At 34.1% G+C, this 17,764-nt stretch overlaps 1 protein-coding gene and 1 pseudogene across 1 annotated transcript; both read left to right on the top strand.

Annotated features, from left to right (window-relative positions):
* Window positions 1-4,201: 4,201 nt before the first annotated feature.
* LOC129301367 (uncharacterized) lies at window positions 4,202-6,055 on the top strand. The gene is made up of 2 exons (XM_054939929.1): window positions 4,202-4,357; window positions 4,865-6,055. Exon 2 carries the CDS (start codon window positions 4,955-4,957, stop codon window positions 5,603-5,605), a length of 651 nt encoding a protein of 216 aa, XP_054795904.1. The 5' UTR covers window positions 4,202-4,357; window positions 4,865-4,954; the 3' UTR covers window positions 5,606-6,055.
* A 2,015-nt stretch (window positions 6,056-8,070) lies between these two features.
* On the top strand, window positions 8,071-15,406 carry LOC129301366 (uridine 5'-monophosphate synthase-like; annotated as a pseudogene).
* Window positions 15,407-17,764: the final 2,358 nt, after the last annotated feature.

Here is a 17,764-nt window from a genome sequence, read left to right as displayed (position 1 = left end):
GCCAATTGAGAAGGAGCATGAGGGCTCCATTGATTATGCGCTCAAGAAATTCACGAGATTGAATCCTCCTCACTTCAACGGTTCTATAGAGGATAGGGCCAGGGAGAAATGGATTGACTGGTTGGAGACTATCTTCTTGATGATGACATGCACAACAAAGCAACAGGTTTTCTCAGCCACTTTTATGCTAGAGGATGGCCAAACAATGGTAGGAGAGTGTGAAGCTAGCTGTTGGCTCTTCATTCATGTGGAAGGAGTTTAAAAGAAGATTCTTTACTCACTTTCCATCTATTTTTTGAGCAGAGAAGGAATTTGAGTTTCACCTACTCCAGCAAGGCATTATGAATAAGAAGGAGTTCATTGCCAAGTTCAACGATTTGTCAAAGTATTCCACTTATTTGAGGCATTATGATGATGAAGAGTGGAAGGCTAAGTAATTCTTAAACAAGATGCAGCCTAAATATAGTAGGTAGTTAGCAACTTTTGAGATTACCTCTTTTGAGGTAATGCGTAATAAGTTTAGAGCCATTGCTAGAAGAGGTCGGGTAGTTGATGATAAGAAGCGAGATGGCTAGGGTTGTTTCTATTCATATATAGGTCCTACTGGTGGTGTGAGTAAGAAGACTGATTTCAATTCTAGATCATCCTGAGGGTTTAGTGCTGGCGGTGCTAAGAAGCGTTTTCAAAAGGGATTTCAATCCAAAGGATCCCAGTCCAAGATCAATGTACCTAGGAGTATGGGAGGTCAGAACCAGATTTTAAGGCAAGACTCTACCCCTACTATTGCTAGACTTATGAGATCTCCATAGTGTAATAAGTATGGGAAATACCATAATGGGAGTGCTGGACGTTCTTCATATGCCATATGACTTGCCACATAGCACGACACTACCCAGAGAATGCTAGTATACTTGACTAGAGGTTTGCCATTCCTAGTCGTGTTTTCACCATATTCAAGGAAGAAGCTGAAGATTCGTCAAAGCTCATTAGAGGAACTATTTCTCTCTGTGATACTAAAATTACTGCTTCATTTGATTCTGATGCTACTCACTCTTTTATATTTGATGAGTGTGTGGAAAAGTTAAAATTGCTTGTGATTGAGATGCCTGTTTTGATGAATGTGTCTATGCTGGTTGATGCATTTATAAAAACTTGTCATGTATGCCTGAAAGTTGAGTTGAAATTTAGGGATAAGATTACATTGGTTGATTTGATTTTTTCCCATGTCTGGAATTGATGTAATCATTGGGATGGACTGGTTGTCGGCTAACGGAGCAACACTAGACTGTGATAAGATGATAGTTTCCCTGCCAATGTATACTACAAGTCTTGTAGTTCCTGAGGATACTATTTCAATAGTAAACCTCAATAAACCAAAATTTTGTTTGCTATTCAAGTGAAGAAGTCAGACCATGAAAGGTATTAGATGTTTTTAGTGTTCTTTTCAATGTATAAGGTTTATAATGGTGCACTAGATAAGATTAGGGTTGTGAATGAAGTCCTTGATGTATTTGCTGATGAGATGTCAGGGTTACCACCAAAAAAGAAAGATTGAGTTCTCAATTGACCTGGTACCCGGTATTAAGCATATCTTTAAGGCTTCATATCACATGTCTCCATCTAGACTAGTTGAGTTAAAGAAGCAATTAGAAAAATTGTTAGGAAAAAGGATTCATTAGACCAAGTGTATTGTCATGGGGTTTGCCTGTGCTATTTGTAAAGAAGAAAGATGGGAGAATGAGACTATGTATAGATTATCGTTGGAAGTTGGCCTAGTTGCTATCAAATGATAGCATATTTCTACTATCAAAAAGAGTACAATGTGCCGCTGCGTATGGCACAGAAGTTCACGAGTTGTGGCGCATGCCTCATTTTCTCCACTATTTCACTGTTTTTCAATTTTAAGCAAATGCACTGATTTTTTTTATGATTCCATGCTTCTGCATATAAAAATGAACTTTGATATTTAGTTTGTAAAGATCTTTTAAAGATATTTTAAATATTGAAAACTTAAGGTCCCATTTGTTTACCTTTGATAAACTTGTCATTCCTACTTTAAGATAATCTTTTAATTACTTGAGGTTTGGAGTTAATAAGTGAATAGTGAAGCAAATTTTACAAAGAAGAGGAAGGATGGAAGGGTGAGGGTATCAATTCTCTTTTGAGATGCATGAACTATTTTTAGATCAACTTGACCCATTTTCACAGGTTGCCAATGAATTATCTCATCTTGCTAATAGGTTGTGAGCAATGATTGTTGTTGAGGCATCAGATTTTACTCATTTCTTAGTAATTCTTGTACATTAGAAGCATTAGCACATTCCATGCTGAAAGTTGGATGTCATGTTTTAGATTCCTAAGCTTGCTTCAGCTACTAAATACTTTTTCAAAATGGGGGTGGAGGGGAAAAGATTTCGTCCCTCAATATTGATGCTCATAAAGTATTGATACGACTTCTCTCAATTCCTATGTCAGTGACTGGAATAATAAAATCAAGATTATTTATATACCTACTTAAATACAAGTAAAAAAAAAGGAAAGGACAAAAATGCCCTTAAAAACCCTCTTCCCTCATTCCTTATTTTGTCATTCTCCTTATTAACCCTCCCCCTTCACCAAGAGTAACTCCCCCATCTCTGAGTAGAGTGGAGAGTAGGATCCTTTCAACCTCATTTACTCAGATAGGGGTGCGTGGCGACACACCTTCTTTAAACCTTCCCAATGATCGACTCAATGATTGATTTCACAACCTTTCCTACTTAATGAAGAAGTGGGTAATATTAGTATCACTGAGTCACATTGAGGGAGTTACCCTTGATGAAGGGGGAGGGTGAACACTCCCCTTACTTTCTAGTTTCTCCCTCTAATGTTGGCAATAACCCATCATTATTGTCATTCCCTCCTTCCTCAACCTTACTTCTCAAAAGATCAAGCAAAAAGGGGAAAACACAGAATGATTCATCTCCCATCCTCATTGGATCAACTTCCTTATCACTATTGAAATAGCCACAAAGGTTCCAAATAAAAAAATGGTAGTAGTGAAGAAAACAAACGTGAAGAAACCCTAAAAACATCAATTTATTCAATGGAGATGAATACCATGAAGAAGATGGTAGAGAAGGATGAAGATGAGTGATTCTAGAGAGGATGTGTTAAATTGGAGGGTAAATATGACATTTCAAAATATTGTATTGTGGATTTATAGAGTGGAAGCTATGATTATGGATTACCAAATTTATGGCAATATTCATTACAATGGTAAACACCATCACCATATCAAAGAGCAACCAACCACTTTGATTGGTAATGTAAGCTGAATCATCATTCTCAGGTCTTGCAATTAAACTAAATGGTCGCTAATGGTTGTGAAGATATAAAGTGTAGTTTTATTCCGTGTGTATTTCCGAGATTTTTTAATGGACAAAGGTTTTAATAAGTCATAAAATTATAATAATTAATATTTTGATTTAATAAAAGGTTATAGAAATATTTATAAGTTTTTGATTATTGATGAATAGTATTTTTATATCAATAGCATGCGAGGATTGAATCCATGTTTTTATTAGTATAAGTTGTATGCTTATTAAATAGATTTTTTTATTTACAATACCTAATTATTTTTTGCTACAAGACCTAATATTTTAAACTAAAATGACTTTCATTAACCTACGCACACAATTGAATGTGACATCTTTTTTAAAAAGTACTATCTCATACTCTCAGTAGAAAATTAAATGTAAATAGAAATAAATACTTTTAAAATAGTAAATTCATCCATCCATATAATTACAATTACAATGAAATTTAAATCATTTTAGTTTACTTTCTATAAAACTAGAGTGAGGTCAACAAATTTGGTTGCTTGGATAGAACATTAATACTTTTTTAATTTTCTTTATAAGTTATTTCTATCAATTTTATTATACTAATACAAAAAAATGTAAAAAATAAAAGTGTGTAAAATTTTAAATATGTTTTTATATAACAAATCTAAATAGTAATGTTATGTTATTTTTTTCTTTTAGAAAAAATAATTTTTAAAATATATTTTAAATATTATATAAAAAATTATATCATGATTTATAAATAAAATTAAATATATTATTTAAAATGTGATTTATAAATGAAATCGAGTATAAACTAATGTTTGAGCTTAAAATCGGATAATCTATTCCCTATTGGAATAATAAATAACCCTGATAGGGTAATCCGCATGACGCTAAACCCCTTGGAGTTGTACTCTTCTTCAGTTGCTCGCCCGCAAGGGAAAGCTCACCTGTACTCTGGTGCTTTCGACGGAGGCAACTCAACGGCCATCGTCAACGGTGGCTGCCGATCTCTACGGCGCGTTCTCCAGGTAAGAGTCAACTGTCTGCTTTCTTTGTCTTTAAAATCAAATGTTTTGGAGGATGATGCACGATCCGATACATCCAGTCCCTGCGCATTTAGAGGATTTCGATTTTCGGTGAAAGTGTTCGAGTTTTCTGGGCGTGGTTTGTCTTTTGGCCAGTGAAGATTGTGACTTATGATTATGAGTGACTAACTGGGGTATTTGTATCTAAGGATCTAGTTACGTTATCATTTGTGGTGCCTCCCTCCTTTTTGGGTTGAATTGTAACATGAGGTTTACGCGGCATTATGTGATTGGAATTGGATCATGTGCCTGAGCTGGATTCCATCACTTCAGGATGTTTTGGGGTTTCTTATTGGGTGTTCTTTTACGTTTTCCATTTTATAGTTTGTAGTCTATCACGTTCTGTAATTTTAAGGTTTAATTTCCTGATCTACTCTGGATTCTAATAAACTATCTGTTAACTCAAGACGAAATGATATGTATTGATGTTCTGTTTTCTGGTCCTTTCAGGTGTTTGCTTGCTGGAATAAGAGTTCCCAATGTATGCTTTAGTGGTCTGATTTGACATTTTGAGACAGATAGCAATCCTACTAGCTTAGAATGAGCTTGCTATTAAGGTTAAGGAGTCATATACCCAATGGGTCATATAGACAACCTCTTGGGTTGACTGTAATAGGGCTTAATCTGAGTAATTTGAATGTCCATTTGAGACATTTTGGTCAAGCTGCAAGGAAAGAGGAAGAGGATGTAGAGGAAGTGGAAATTGACCAAAGAAGGCTCCCAGCTGATTTTGATCCTGCAACATTTGATCCTACCGAGCATCGAAGTCCTCCATCAGATAGAGTTTTCAGGCTTGTCGATGAATTGGCGTCTCTAACGCTAGCTGAATCTGCAGAATTGGGCCCCATTCTGATGAAGAAAATGGGACTGAAGGAGATGCCTACTGTGGGATATATGAAACCTGGAGCTGCTGCTAATTTGGCTGGAATGGCAATGAAAGCACCTACTGCAGCCAAAGAGGAGAAGAAGCAAGAGAAGACAGTATTTGAGTTAAAATTGGAATCCTATGAGGCAGCATCAAAAATAAAAATCATCAAAGAAGTCAGGGGTTTTACAGATTTGGGTTTGAAGGAAGCGAAGGATTTAGTGGAAAAAACACCATCCATTATAAAGAAAGGAGTTTCTAAGGAAGAAGGAGAACAGATAATGGAGAAAATGAAAGCTCTTGGTGCCAAGGTTGTCATGGAATGAAGGTAAACCAATGCACATTGTCTTCTTGGAGAGCTATTGAAATGTGTTTTTCATTACCCCCACATTTCCTGAAGTTTTCACAAGGATGCTATTAGGTTGACAGATTTAACCAGTGGCTGCTTCTTTGTTTGTGCCCATTTATGAATTTGAGCTGGAATTTGATAGTTCGGCTATTCTAGAATATAATTCATTAGAACAAGATTTCGTAAAGCTCTTTCTAATGAAAACATATCATGTTGACAATTTTTACATCTCACCATAACATTGTTGATGACTTCTGGAGATCCTTCAAACACCTCAGAATTACACTTTTGAGTTTTATCCTCTCCATGACCTTTCTGATGAAACATGCAATTACTCTGACTACTCATTAATCATTATGTAATAGAATAGATACAGCCCAGTGATACTACCTTTTATGGGGTAAAATATTGTTTGTTTGGGCACATATTGTTTTATTTGGATGGTTGGCTGGTTTGAGATGTGTTTGTGTCTGCCATCTGTCTGAACCATTATGGGATCCTGATTGTCTCTGGCTAGAATTTATAGCCTCAACAGTACTGTGTTTCAAACTTTCTCAGCATAACAACACTGTTGCAGACTCTGAACTTTCATTGACCAACGAATTGGAATTTGAAATGGCAGTAATAACTCTGGAGGTGAATCATAATTAAGATATCGAAAGAATCAATACTTCACTAGGTAATTTGGTTAAAAATTTGTGGGCAAATGAAAGGCGTCTTTTTCTTTTTTGTTACTTTTTTGTTAAGTACAAGAAGTAGGTTCTCTCAACAAAATATACATAATGGGTAGATTTTTCTCAATTAAATTGCTATATATATATATATATATTAGGTTGGAGTTTAAACTCTCGACAAATATATATAGGAACCACACTCTCAGCGCAATGAACTTCATTGGCTTCTGCTGAATAGGCCCACTTCTTATATTCGTTTGAATCTTAGTCGCGTTGTACTCTGAAATTTTGGACATGGGGTTTGTTTTTTCGGTTGCCCATCCGGTATCTAGAGCTTCGCCTTGACTAATCCGGATCCAACCCGGGTGGCGTATCTAGCTATGGTGGGTGAATCTTTTAGTGAGAATTTTTTGCATGCACAAGGTTCGAATTCAAAACTTTGTTTAAGTGAATTGAGCCGCTTACCATTCAGCCCAACTTCTATTGGTTGGACATGGGCTTTTGTTTCATAGCATTCTTTTGAAAATGAATTCATTTTTCACCAAAATAAAAAAGCATCATTTATCGATGTTAATTCAGTAAGACTTCAATTTCATTAGCTGAAAAAGCATCATTTACACTTCATAATATGATAAACTGAGGGTTGAATTCTTGCTAGGGCAGGCTTGAAGATAATTGTTTTTAATAGAAGAATACATATGGTAGACTTAAAAAAGTTATATTTGTTTGATTAAAAGGCTATACTATTAATAAATTATGAGTTATGCTATTTATTTTTTCAACTATTGAATAGGATTCATAACTCCACGCCCACCCAATTATGAACTTTTTTTTTTGGTTGTAACCCAATTGTGATTAATGCCTCATAACTATTTAAAAGGAGAGCTCAGAAGATGCAGGCCATCTCTCTCTTTGCGTATGACGGACTAGAAATTAAAAAACCATTTTTGTAAACCCATCGTATCTTCCTATGCAAATGAACCTAATAATACAAATACATAGTTCTTGGTTTATACGTATTGTGGAAGAGGTTTTGATCTAATACTAAAAAGTTATGGCTATTTCAACTTCATGATTGACACCAATAAACTTCGATAAAATAGGCGGATAATTGGGTCTCTTAATTATGATGTTAGAAGTTCAATCTTAAGTTCTTAACCATGCGTGTAAAAAGTACACACGTTGTCCGAAAAAAAAGAAGAAGAAAAACTCAATTTTATCTTTATACCTTGAAACAAATTATTTATTAGCTGTTGGTTGGAAAATATTCTAAATATACAAAACAAAAATAATAATTAAAGAATAATGATGGATAACTTATATATGGTAATATTGATTAAATGTAATTTATAAAAAGGAAATATAAGTGTTAAAATTCAGTATATGTAGAGTAATTCTTTTTTATCAATATGTGTTGAGTAATTTCATCATATCTTTAGGAAGGATATGATCTCTCTATTATTATTTATTAATATCAGTACACTTTTTTACGTCCTAATAAATAATAATTAATAGTGCATTTGAATAATTTTTTTTTTCCAGGAAACATGCTATATCATTTGAATATAAATATTTAAATATTAACATTAACATCATTATTATTATTGCTTTAAGTGCATTGAATATTTTTTTTTTTCAGGAAACATGCTATATCATTGAATATAAATATTTAAATATTAACATTAACATCATTATTATTATTGCTCTATGTTAACCTAGATACTCGTGCATCTAATATAGGCTAACATGAGTCGCACAAAACCGGAACAAATGGTGTTGTTGCCGGAACACGACACGCGACCTTGTCACTCAAACAACAGGAAAGTTGCTTACTTCATAATCTCGTGCGGCCCGAAGCAGGCTAACGGCATACATAAGAATTTGCCGGTTCCCACTGGAAGCTTCACTTTCCTTTCCTCTCCTCTCCGACGCCTACACCGTCGATAGCATTCCGGTGGCGACTAACCAACGGGTGGGTTTCTCTTATTTTCTTTTGGGGTTACGCCCTTTTATCTCTTCACGCTTTTTCGCGCCCTTTCCCGGTATAGCACACTCTGCACTCTCTGGTTCCTACCCCGCTGAACATTGCCGTTTTCCAGTCTTCTTCTGTGAGAATTGCCGTTAGAGCTCACCTTTCTTCTCCGGACATTGTCATCTTCTTGAGTCAGACTCTGTTTTGTGTCATGACCCAATTTTGAGATTGTATTAGATGAATCCTGCATCCACACACCCACGCACACACACGTCTCAATGCTATCATACCCTTTGTTCTAACCACTAATTGCTTTCATGATAATATAGTCTAGTTTTATTTTAGCTTCAAAGTTTTATGGGTTGCTGCATTGTGGCTGAGCTCTGGTTTAGTTAATTTTGACGATGAAATGTCAGAAATTTGGAATCTACAATGTTATTTGGTTTATATTTGGTTTTGTCAGCTATGTTTAGGAATGTATACTATTTTTTGTGGTGTATGTGATGAAGTCAGGAATTGTTTGCTTCCATAATATGAGAATAGTATAATGAAGTTTATGTTATTAGTTCCAATTCTCATGCTTAAGGTTTCAGGATAAGAACTTGTACATTCTTTGCGCTTATATCTATATTTCTGAAATGTTATTTGGCTGATGGTATTGTCCACTAAATGACAGAGGCAGTCTCAAAATTAGATCTTGACCAATTCTTGTAACACTCTCTGAAGAACACACACTATCTGTGAGGGAATGTCAGCACCATTGTTGATGGAGTCCCTAGTTCTTAATCTCCACGAGATCTCAGCTGTCAAATTCGGCAACTTCAAGCTAAAATCTGGCATTTCCTCACCATATATCTAGACCTCCGGCTCATTATATCATACCCTTCCCTTCTCCGCCAAGTCTCCCAAACACTGATATCCTCTGTCTCTTCCTCTTCCTTTGACCTTGTATGTGGTGTCCTTACACTGCTCTACCCATTGCCACCTGTGTCTCAGTCACACAGAATATTCCCATGGTCATGCGTCGCAAGGAAATCAAGGACTACGGCACTGCTAAAGCTATTGAGGGTGATTTCAAGGCTGGACAAAGTTGCTTAATCATTGAGGATTTAGTTACCAGTGGAACTTCAGTGTTAGAAACTGCTGCACCCCTACGTGCTGCAGGGTTGAAGGTTAGTGATGCTGTTGTTTTGATTGATAGAGAACAAGGTGGGAGAGAGAATTTGGAGGAGAATGGGATCAGGCTGCATTCAATTGTTAAGTTGACTGAAATGGTGAACATTTTGAGGGAAAAGGGAAAGCTCGAGAGGGATATGGTGGAGATTGTTATGAAATTCTTGGAAGAGAATCAGAGGGTTGCTGCATTGGCAAAGTTAGGGAAGCCTAAGAGGGTCAAGGCTTTGTCATTTAGGGAAAGGGCAAAGTTGTCTAAGAATCAAGTGGAAAGAGGTTGTTCGAGATAATGGCTGAGAAGGAGAGTAATCTTTGTTTGGCTGCAGATGTTGGAACTGCAGCTGAATTACTTGAAATTGCAGAAGAGGTGAAAACTTGATATTTGTTTTGGAAGATGTTTCCTGACTGATAGTAGTAGAGAGAAATCCTTTGAACAAACAAAGATTAGGTCTTCACTTTCAGCCTAACTTTTGTATTGATTTTTTTTTTTTCAATTTTCTTTTTAACTAATTCTAGAGGCTTTCCATGTGGCTTGATTTCTTATATATGCTGAAAAGTTAGGGGTTTCTAAATGAAAAAAAGTTGGAACTTGAACGTTGAAAGAGTCATGCCTCTCTATTCAAAAGCTAGTTTGTGGTTAAAATTAATGTCCTGCTAACTCTCTTTTAACTAATTTTTCTGTGGCATTCTACTATTAGGTTGGGCCCGAGATTTGCTTGCTGAAAACTCATGTGGATATTTTTCCAGATTTTACTCCTGAGTTTGGTTCTAAGCTTCGCACGGTAAATTGATAATGCATTTGTATTGTTTGCATATTTTGCCAGACTATAGTGGGTTTGTTAGCATTCATTAAAGGAATTGTGTTTATTGTCCTATTTTCTTTGATGAGAGTTCTATATATGATTAGGGTGCATCATGTCAGATAGATTTTGAGAAATCTGATGAGTTATTGTTATGTCCAGCAATGCGTTATTTTATGTTCTGCTCATTACCTATGGTGAGTAAGAGTGTAAGTGAATATGAGCATCATGTGATAGGATTCAAGGAAGCACTCATATTTCTTCCCTATGTTTTCCTAACCTATTCTATATTCTAACAAAGATTGCAGAGAAACATAATTTCTTAGTCTTTGAGGATCGTAAATTTGCTGACATTGGTAACACGGTTACTTTGCAATATGAAGGGTGACACTTTGACCTTAGTCTGGACACCTTTTCATTTCACTTCCATTTGTTTTTTCTGTTTTGTGACATCGATATATTCTGATGTTTGAAGGGGGATTTATCACATATTGGAGTGGGCTGATATAGTAAATGCTCACATTATTTCTGGTCCTGGAATTGTTGATGGATTGAAATTGAAGGTCAGTAATACTTGTTATGAAATCATTTTCTCTACAGAAAGACCTCAAAAGATAGTCTAACATATGCTGAATTATACTCAGGGTTTGCCTCGGGGTCGGGGTTTGTTGTTGCTTGCTGAAATGAGTTCAGCCGGTAACCTTGCCACAGGAGATTATACAGCAGCAGCATTGAGAATTGCCGAGGATCATTCGGATTTTGTGATTGGCTTTATTTCAGTCAATCCAGCATCATGGCCAGGGCAACCGGTAAATCCTTCTTTCGTTCATGCAACTCCTGGAGTTCAAATGGTGATTGGTGGTGATGCATTAGGGCAGCAATATAGCACTCCATATTCTGTAAGTTTCTGCCTTTTGTTTCACATCTGCCTCTTAGTTTTACTCCCTCCAGTTTCTATTATAAGATGTTTTTTAGAAGGATTCTTTGATCCTTAATATAAGGCACTTGATGGGATGTTAATTATATTTTTTTAATATTATCCCTATTTAAACTCATTAACTATGGGAGAGAATGTATTGAAATTTGAAAATTTTTCATTTAAATAGGGTTAAAATTGGAATTTTATTCTATTATTAGACAATTTTAATAACTTAATTATCTCTCCTTGATTCTAGTGAGATGGTTAGATGTGTCTTATAATAGGGATTGGAGAATGTATATCTTCATACACGATTAAGCTACTCATGAATAGAAGTTGATCATCTTGAGTTAAGTCTGGAATTGGTGTGATACCTTACATTTTCAAGTGGTATACTTAGAGACAATTTTATAACAAATAGGAGTTACCCAAGCAATTTTTAAAACACAATTTCGCAAATAATCAATTTTTAAATCACAAACTCATGACACCCTTAATCCAATGGCCTTGGGCTCCAACAAATACATGATTATGATCATTTACACCATTGGGCTTACACACAAATATAACTTTACCCTGTTCAAAACACATAGGCCCATAACACAACCCAAAGCTATCGTACACATTGGGTGGATCTCAATCCACACCAACTCTTAAATGAACCCATGCAATTTATGTAACATTCCGAAACAACACAGACTAAAAATCATTCATAAATCATTCAAATACATATAATTGTAATAAAAAAAGTTTCAATAGTCATAATCATGCAAATAATGAGTCTAGACATGCTCAATATATTAAAAAGCTCTAAATTAGCAGTATACATCATTCAATCACATAAATACACTAAATAGGCATAGTAGACTCAACCCGCTATGCTCTAAACCTCAAATGCTTCTCCTTTATCCTTACCTTGAAAAATAATAACTATGGAGTGAGACTATAAAGTCTTAGGAACCCATGATCAATTCACAACAATGCACGCACATTAAGGTTCATAAGCTAGCAAAGTTGGAATTTAAAAACGTAGTTCTTCGTATAAAGCTTTCCAAATGCCACATGGTTTCCAAATGCAATTTGTCTTTCCAAACAATATGTTTCCAAATACCATATATTTTCCAGAAACGATACCATGCCTTCCAATGGCGTCTTGCAATCCATGTAGCCGACCCCACCTAGTGGGATAAAGGCTTGTTGTTGTTGTTGTTGTTGTTGATACCATGCCTTCCAAACGCAAGATGATTTCCAAAACACAATAATATACTTTCCAAACACAAATAATTTCTAAACACAATCTGCATCATCAATAACAGTCACCTTTAGTCAATGGCCTTGTGGCTTAATGGCATGCAAGCTGATTGTGTGTTTGATTTCGCTTGTAGCTTTTAGTGTTTGCCCTTCTAACTCAGCCAAAAAAAAAAAAAAGAACAGTCACCTTTGTAACGTACCCTTAAATACTCTTAACATACTTTTTTTTTTAATAGTATAAGGAGTAGACTAGGCTGGCAGTAGAAGGAGAAGGAGAGAATGGTAGACCTCTCCTAACTAAATTGCTATATATACAAGAATTGAAATTTGAACCTTGAACCATTTGTTTAAGTAATGATAACCTTTTATCATTTACGCTAACTTTAATTGGTGATAACATACATACATTATTTAACTTAATCCATAATAATAAAATAGCTTTGAGTCGTTATACATCTACCACTTGCACTTAGTTGTGGAATACCAGGTGGCACCATGTACAAATCCACATAAACTTCTCCCAACACAATTCATATACACGGTCATGATCATGCTGAACATAAAACTATTGTCAAAACAATTTAAAACACATGGGAACATATTTATATAACACTTTGCCATCAATTCCTATTCCAATTATTCCCACTTCACTAAACAAGTTCAACAATCCTATACATTAAGCTTTCATAATTTAAACAACACATTTTATTTTACAAAATATGCAAGCGCGCAAAGGAAATTGAATCATGGTTATCTCAAATCCTTAGCTTAGAATATTCAAACCATGTGAGCCCTCCAAACACCATAATCCACAATCAATCAACACATCACCATAAATATTTGCATAAGTACAAGGCTCACAAAACAATTTCTCCTAATCCTAAGGGTTAAACCTCCCAAACACACTTCCATTGATATAATCTCATTACCCAAACACTTTTCTAGCATATCCAACCTTAACAAATCCTTCATTAAAAAAAAAAAAGTCTAACACTTCAAAATCCCCAAACTCACTAAATTTCCAACCTAATGTTTTATCCATAACAACACTCACACATGTAAATCATTGTTATAACCCTAGCCATTTCTCTACAACAATAACAGCAACAGCAAGCTTATCCCACTAGCTGGGATCGGCTACATAGATTATATGATGTTATTGTGCTATATCATTTGCAAAACTTTTATAAATGTTGTTAACTAAGAGGTCTCGGTCAACAACTTCTAAAAGTATTTTCTTTGGCCTTCCTCTACTCCTCTTAACAGGATTCAAAGTTCAAAGCTATCTATTCCACTTTTTTACTTGTGCTTCCCGCTGTCTTCTTGTACATATCCAAATTATCTCAAATAATTTTCTATCATTTTTCCCTCAATAGCTTCTATGCCTACTTTTTCTCATATGTACTCATTTCGGATTTTATCTCTACATGTATATTTCTACATCCATCTTAACATTCTCATCTCTGTTATTCTAACTTTATACTCTTGTTGTCCTGTTAAAGTCCAACATTCACTACTATATAACATAACTAGTCATATAACAGTTTGATAAAACTTCCCTTAAATTTATTAGGTACCTCATGATCACAAATAACTCCTTTAGCATTTCTCTAATTAAACCATCTAACTTGTATCCTATGTGCAATATCCCCATTAATTTCCCTATCATGTTGGATAAAATATTTAAACTCTTTCACTTGAGATATAATCTAATTTCTTAATTTCACTTCCAAATTACTACTGACTGATCTCTTATCAAAATTACAGTGCAAATATTCTGTCTTACTTTTACTCAGGTGGAAACTTTTTAACTCTAATAACTTCCTTCATAACTCAAGTTTACTGTTTATCTCTTTTCTTGTCTTTGTAATAAGAATTATATCATTAGTGAAAAGCATACATTTGGGGCTTCTCTCTTGAATATGCTCAGTCAAAATATTTAGGATCAGGTTAAACAAATAAGAATTCAAAAATAATCCTTGATGTAGTCCAATCGTTATAGGAAAATCTTGTGTCACTGCTAGACATTCTTATACTAGTTGTTGCCTCCCATGCATATTTTGTATAGCTCTACTATAGGCAACTTGGCCACCCTTCTTTTCCAAGGTTTTCCAAAGCATTTCTCTTGGTACATGATTATAAACTTTTTCTAGATCAATAAAAATCATGTATAAATAACCACGGATATACCCCTTAACTTTACTGTGCAAAATATCTGTTCGTGCTTGGACAAAGTTTAACGAAAAAAAATTATATAAAAGAACCCAAAATTACAAACAAGGACCAAGAAAATTGCCCCGGTCTTTTTCTGTAATTTTTGGTCAACTAATTGCTAAAGTTAATATTTGTTTATTGATAGGGGCAATATTCTACCAATTTTAAAAGTTGAAGGGAAACATTATATTAAAAATGAGTTCAGACGCTCTCAGATTGGATTTATAATTAAGGAGCAAATTTTTCATTTAACCTATTTATAATTCATATTTTCATCTGTCACATTATTCAGACATGCTTCAAATTATAGGACGCGTTCTTGACAAAGGACAACTCAAAAAATGGTGTTGCAGGTGATATATAATAAGGGAAGTGACATAATAATTGTGGGTCGTGGCATCGTAAAGGCGGCAAATCCAGCAAAGGCAGCTCATGAATATCGACTCGAAGGATGGAAAGCTTATTTGGCCAAGTGCTCTTGAGACTTCTTCTATTTCATTAATAAGACTGTCGTAATTGGAACATAAAAAATGGATTTGAGGAAAGGGAAAATGTGAGAGAGAGAGAGTACTTTTATTCTGTTTAGTTGATGGCAGATGACTTTTTGAAAAGATAGCTTCCCGTTAATTTTATTGAGAGGTAATTTTCTCTCTGTTGAAACGAGAGCTGCATACTTGGGAGCAGAAATTCATGATTTTGTACGGAACAACTCTTTTTCGGTGTGTTGTATGGAACAACTTTGTCTTGCATGAAGGTTACTATTGTGAATTGAATTTCTTTTTTTTGCACTTGAACTTAACTCACTTTAATTAGTTTGCCATAGACTTCTTCTATGAATTTAACCAGTTTTTTTAAAATTAATTGGTCATTGAGCTTAATAAAATATTGGCTCATGGTTCAACGGTAAGATTGGTTTTTAATTAAATTAATAAATTTTTAATCATGTATATATAAAAATAAGAGATAACAGGCATATTTTTTTTATAGCACAAGAGTAGATTCTATTGAATGGTCAGGGTTAGTTTTAATCAAATTAATAAATTTTTAATTATATATACATAAGAGATAACATATATTTTTTTTTTTTGATAGTATAAGGAGTAGACTCTGCTGATAGTAGAGATTATCTTCCCTAAGATATAGAAGGCAAAGGAGAGAATGGTAGATCTCTTCCAACTAAATTGTTATATACACAAGGATTGAAATTTGAATCTTCAATCACTTGTTTAAGTAATGAGAGTTCTTATCATTCATGCTAACTTTAGTTGGTAACATACATCAATTATTTAACTTAATCTATAACTATAATTTATTTATAATAACATTTTGAAAATTATTGGCTTAATTTTGATGATTGTTCTGAGATTATTGCAACTTGTTAGCTATAAAACTTGCATAGCTTTCCAAGCTTTCTAGGTTCTTTCTTGTCTTTATTCATGGAACGAATCCAGTGTTGGTAATGACATTTCAGATTCATCACTTGGAAAAAAAAAAAACTAGCAAAAATGATAATCAAGGATAGTATAAAGACATTAATGATAATTAAAAACTTCGAAATAATGAAACTGCATGATGAGCTAAGAGCTATATCCATTTAAACATAAAGTCTGGTGTTCAAGTATCAATTTTTTCAATGGGAGAGCTATCTTAATTATCATTTTGTGATGACAATAATCGAGTTTGATTCCGTGATATCGTATATCAAACACCATAGAAAAGAAAATATTTACTTGAGATGTGTTTAGTAAGTTGCATATCTTAATGTTGTAAGGTAAGCTTGTTCTAAAATAAAGCTAGAAAAACTCTTCACCAGGAAAAAAAAAAAAAGAACTAGTAAAACTTAGGTCGTGGGTTAATAATGCGGCTGGAAATTTTTGAACGGTTCAAGGCTCCAACCAGTTGGAGGCACTTTGCTTACCACTATCAATGGGGGTTGAGTCTAATAAAAGGAACTAATTCCTCATAATATAAAAATGAAGATTCAATATTCCAAAATGTGAAGTGATATTCATTAGTTTGAGTCAAAAAAAAAAAAAAAGAGGGCTCTTTTGATGGGTGTGAAATTTCAGAACAATCTGAAATCTTGTGAAAACTCACCACCTTGCTTCAACATTTAACGAGAATTCTAAATAGTCTAATGACTTTCAAAAATTCATTTGTTTGAGCTAAAATTGGGATCGCTTTTGATAGGAAAGAACTTTTGATACAATTCTGGAATCTTGTGAGAACACACTATCTAGCTCAACTTTTGACGAGCATTTCAAAAAATCTAGTGGCATATGAAAATTCATTTATTTGTTTGAGGCAAAACTGCGAGCTCTTTGAATTGAAATAAACTTTCAGAATCTTGTGAAAACTCTTCATCCAACTCAACTTTTAATGAAAATTCTGAAAAGCCCAACAACATTTGAAAATCTCATCTGTTTGAGCCAAAGTAGTTGAGAGCTCTTTCAACCAGTACAAACTTTTAAAATTCACCATTCTGCTCAACTTTTAACAAGCATTTGAAAAAAGTCTGGCGACATTCCAAAACTTATCCATTTGAACTAAAAATGTGAGCTCTTTTGGAAAAGCAAATGGTTTAAGGCACTTCACTTACCCACAATTATTTAATTTAAAGCTCGCCATAAATACTTGTTGGATGTTGCATTCTAGAATCTTGATCTTTTGCAAAAACCGGACATAGGTATTTTCTTTTCGTTAAAGTAGACATGTTTGTAAATTGTAATTAATAAATATTACATGTGATGTTGCCCCTTGAATATTGGAAAGATGGGCCTCCTTTTACCACAAAAACATGTAAATAAATAAAGTGTTTTCAAAATATGAGGGAGACAGTTACCTAACATTTTTTCATTGCCTGTTCTCAGGCCATAATGTAACTTTTAGGCTTTTAAATTTATCTCAATTATTAATTTAATTTTGTAAGTTTGATTTTTATTCATATGGCAGCTCAAGTTTATTTCAATTATTGGTTTGATGCTAATTGTTTAAGATGTAATCCTACTAAAATTTGTTCACATGAATAACAAAATATTGATGGCAACATTATAGATTAATGAATGGAAATGTAATTATTTAGATAGAAAAAAATAGACTCAAATTTTAACAAACAAAAGAAGAGAACTCAACA

The sequence above is a fragment of the Prosopis cineraria genome, unplaced genomic scaffold (assembly GCF_029017545.1).
Source record: "Prosopis cineraria cultivar Desert tree isolate PC_DT_omini unplaced genomic scaffold, ASM2901754v1 PC2072, whole genome shotgun sequence".
NCBI lineage: Eukaryota > Viridiplantae > Streptophyta > Magnoliopsida > Fabales > Fabaceae > Prosopis > Prosopis cineraria.
Note: the sequence above shows the minus strand (reverse complement) of the source record. Positions and strands in the feature narration are given on the sequence as shown.

What these genes read in the sequence shown, in the direction of transcription:
- LOC129301367 (XM_054939929.1), top strand. Translation starts at nt 4,955, where the DNA reads ATGAGCTTGCTATTAAGGTTAAGGAGTCATATACCCAATGGGTCATAT.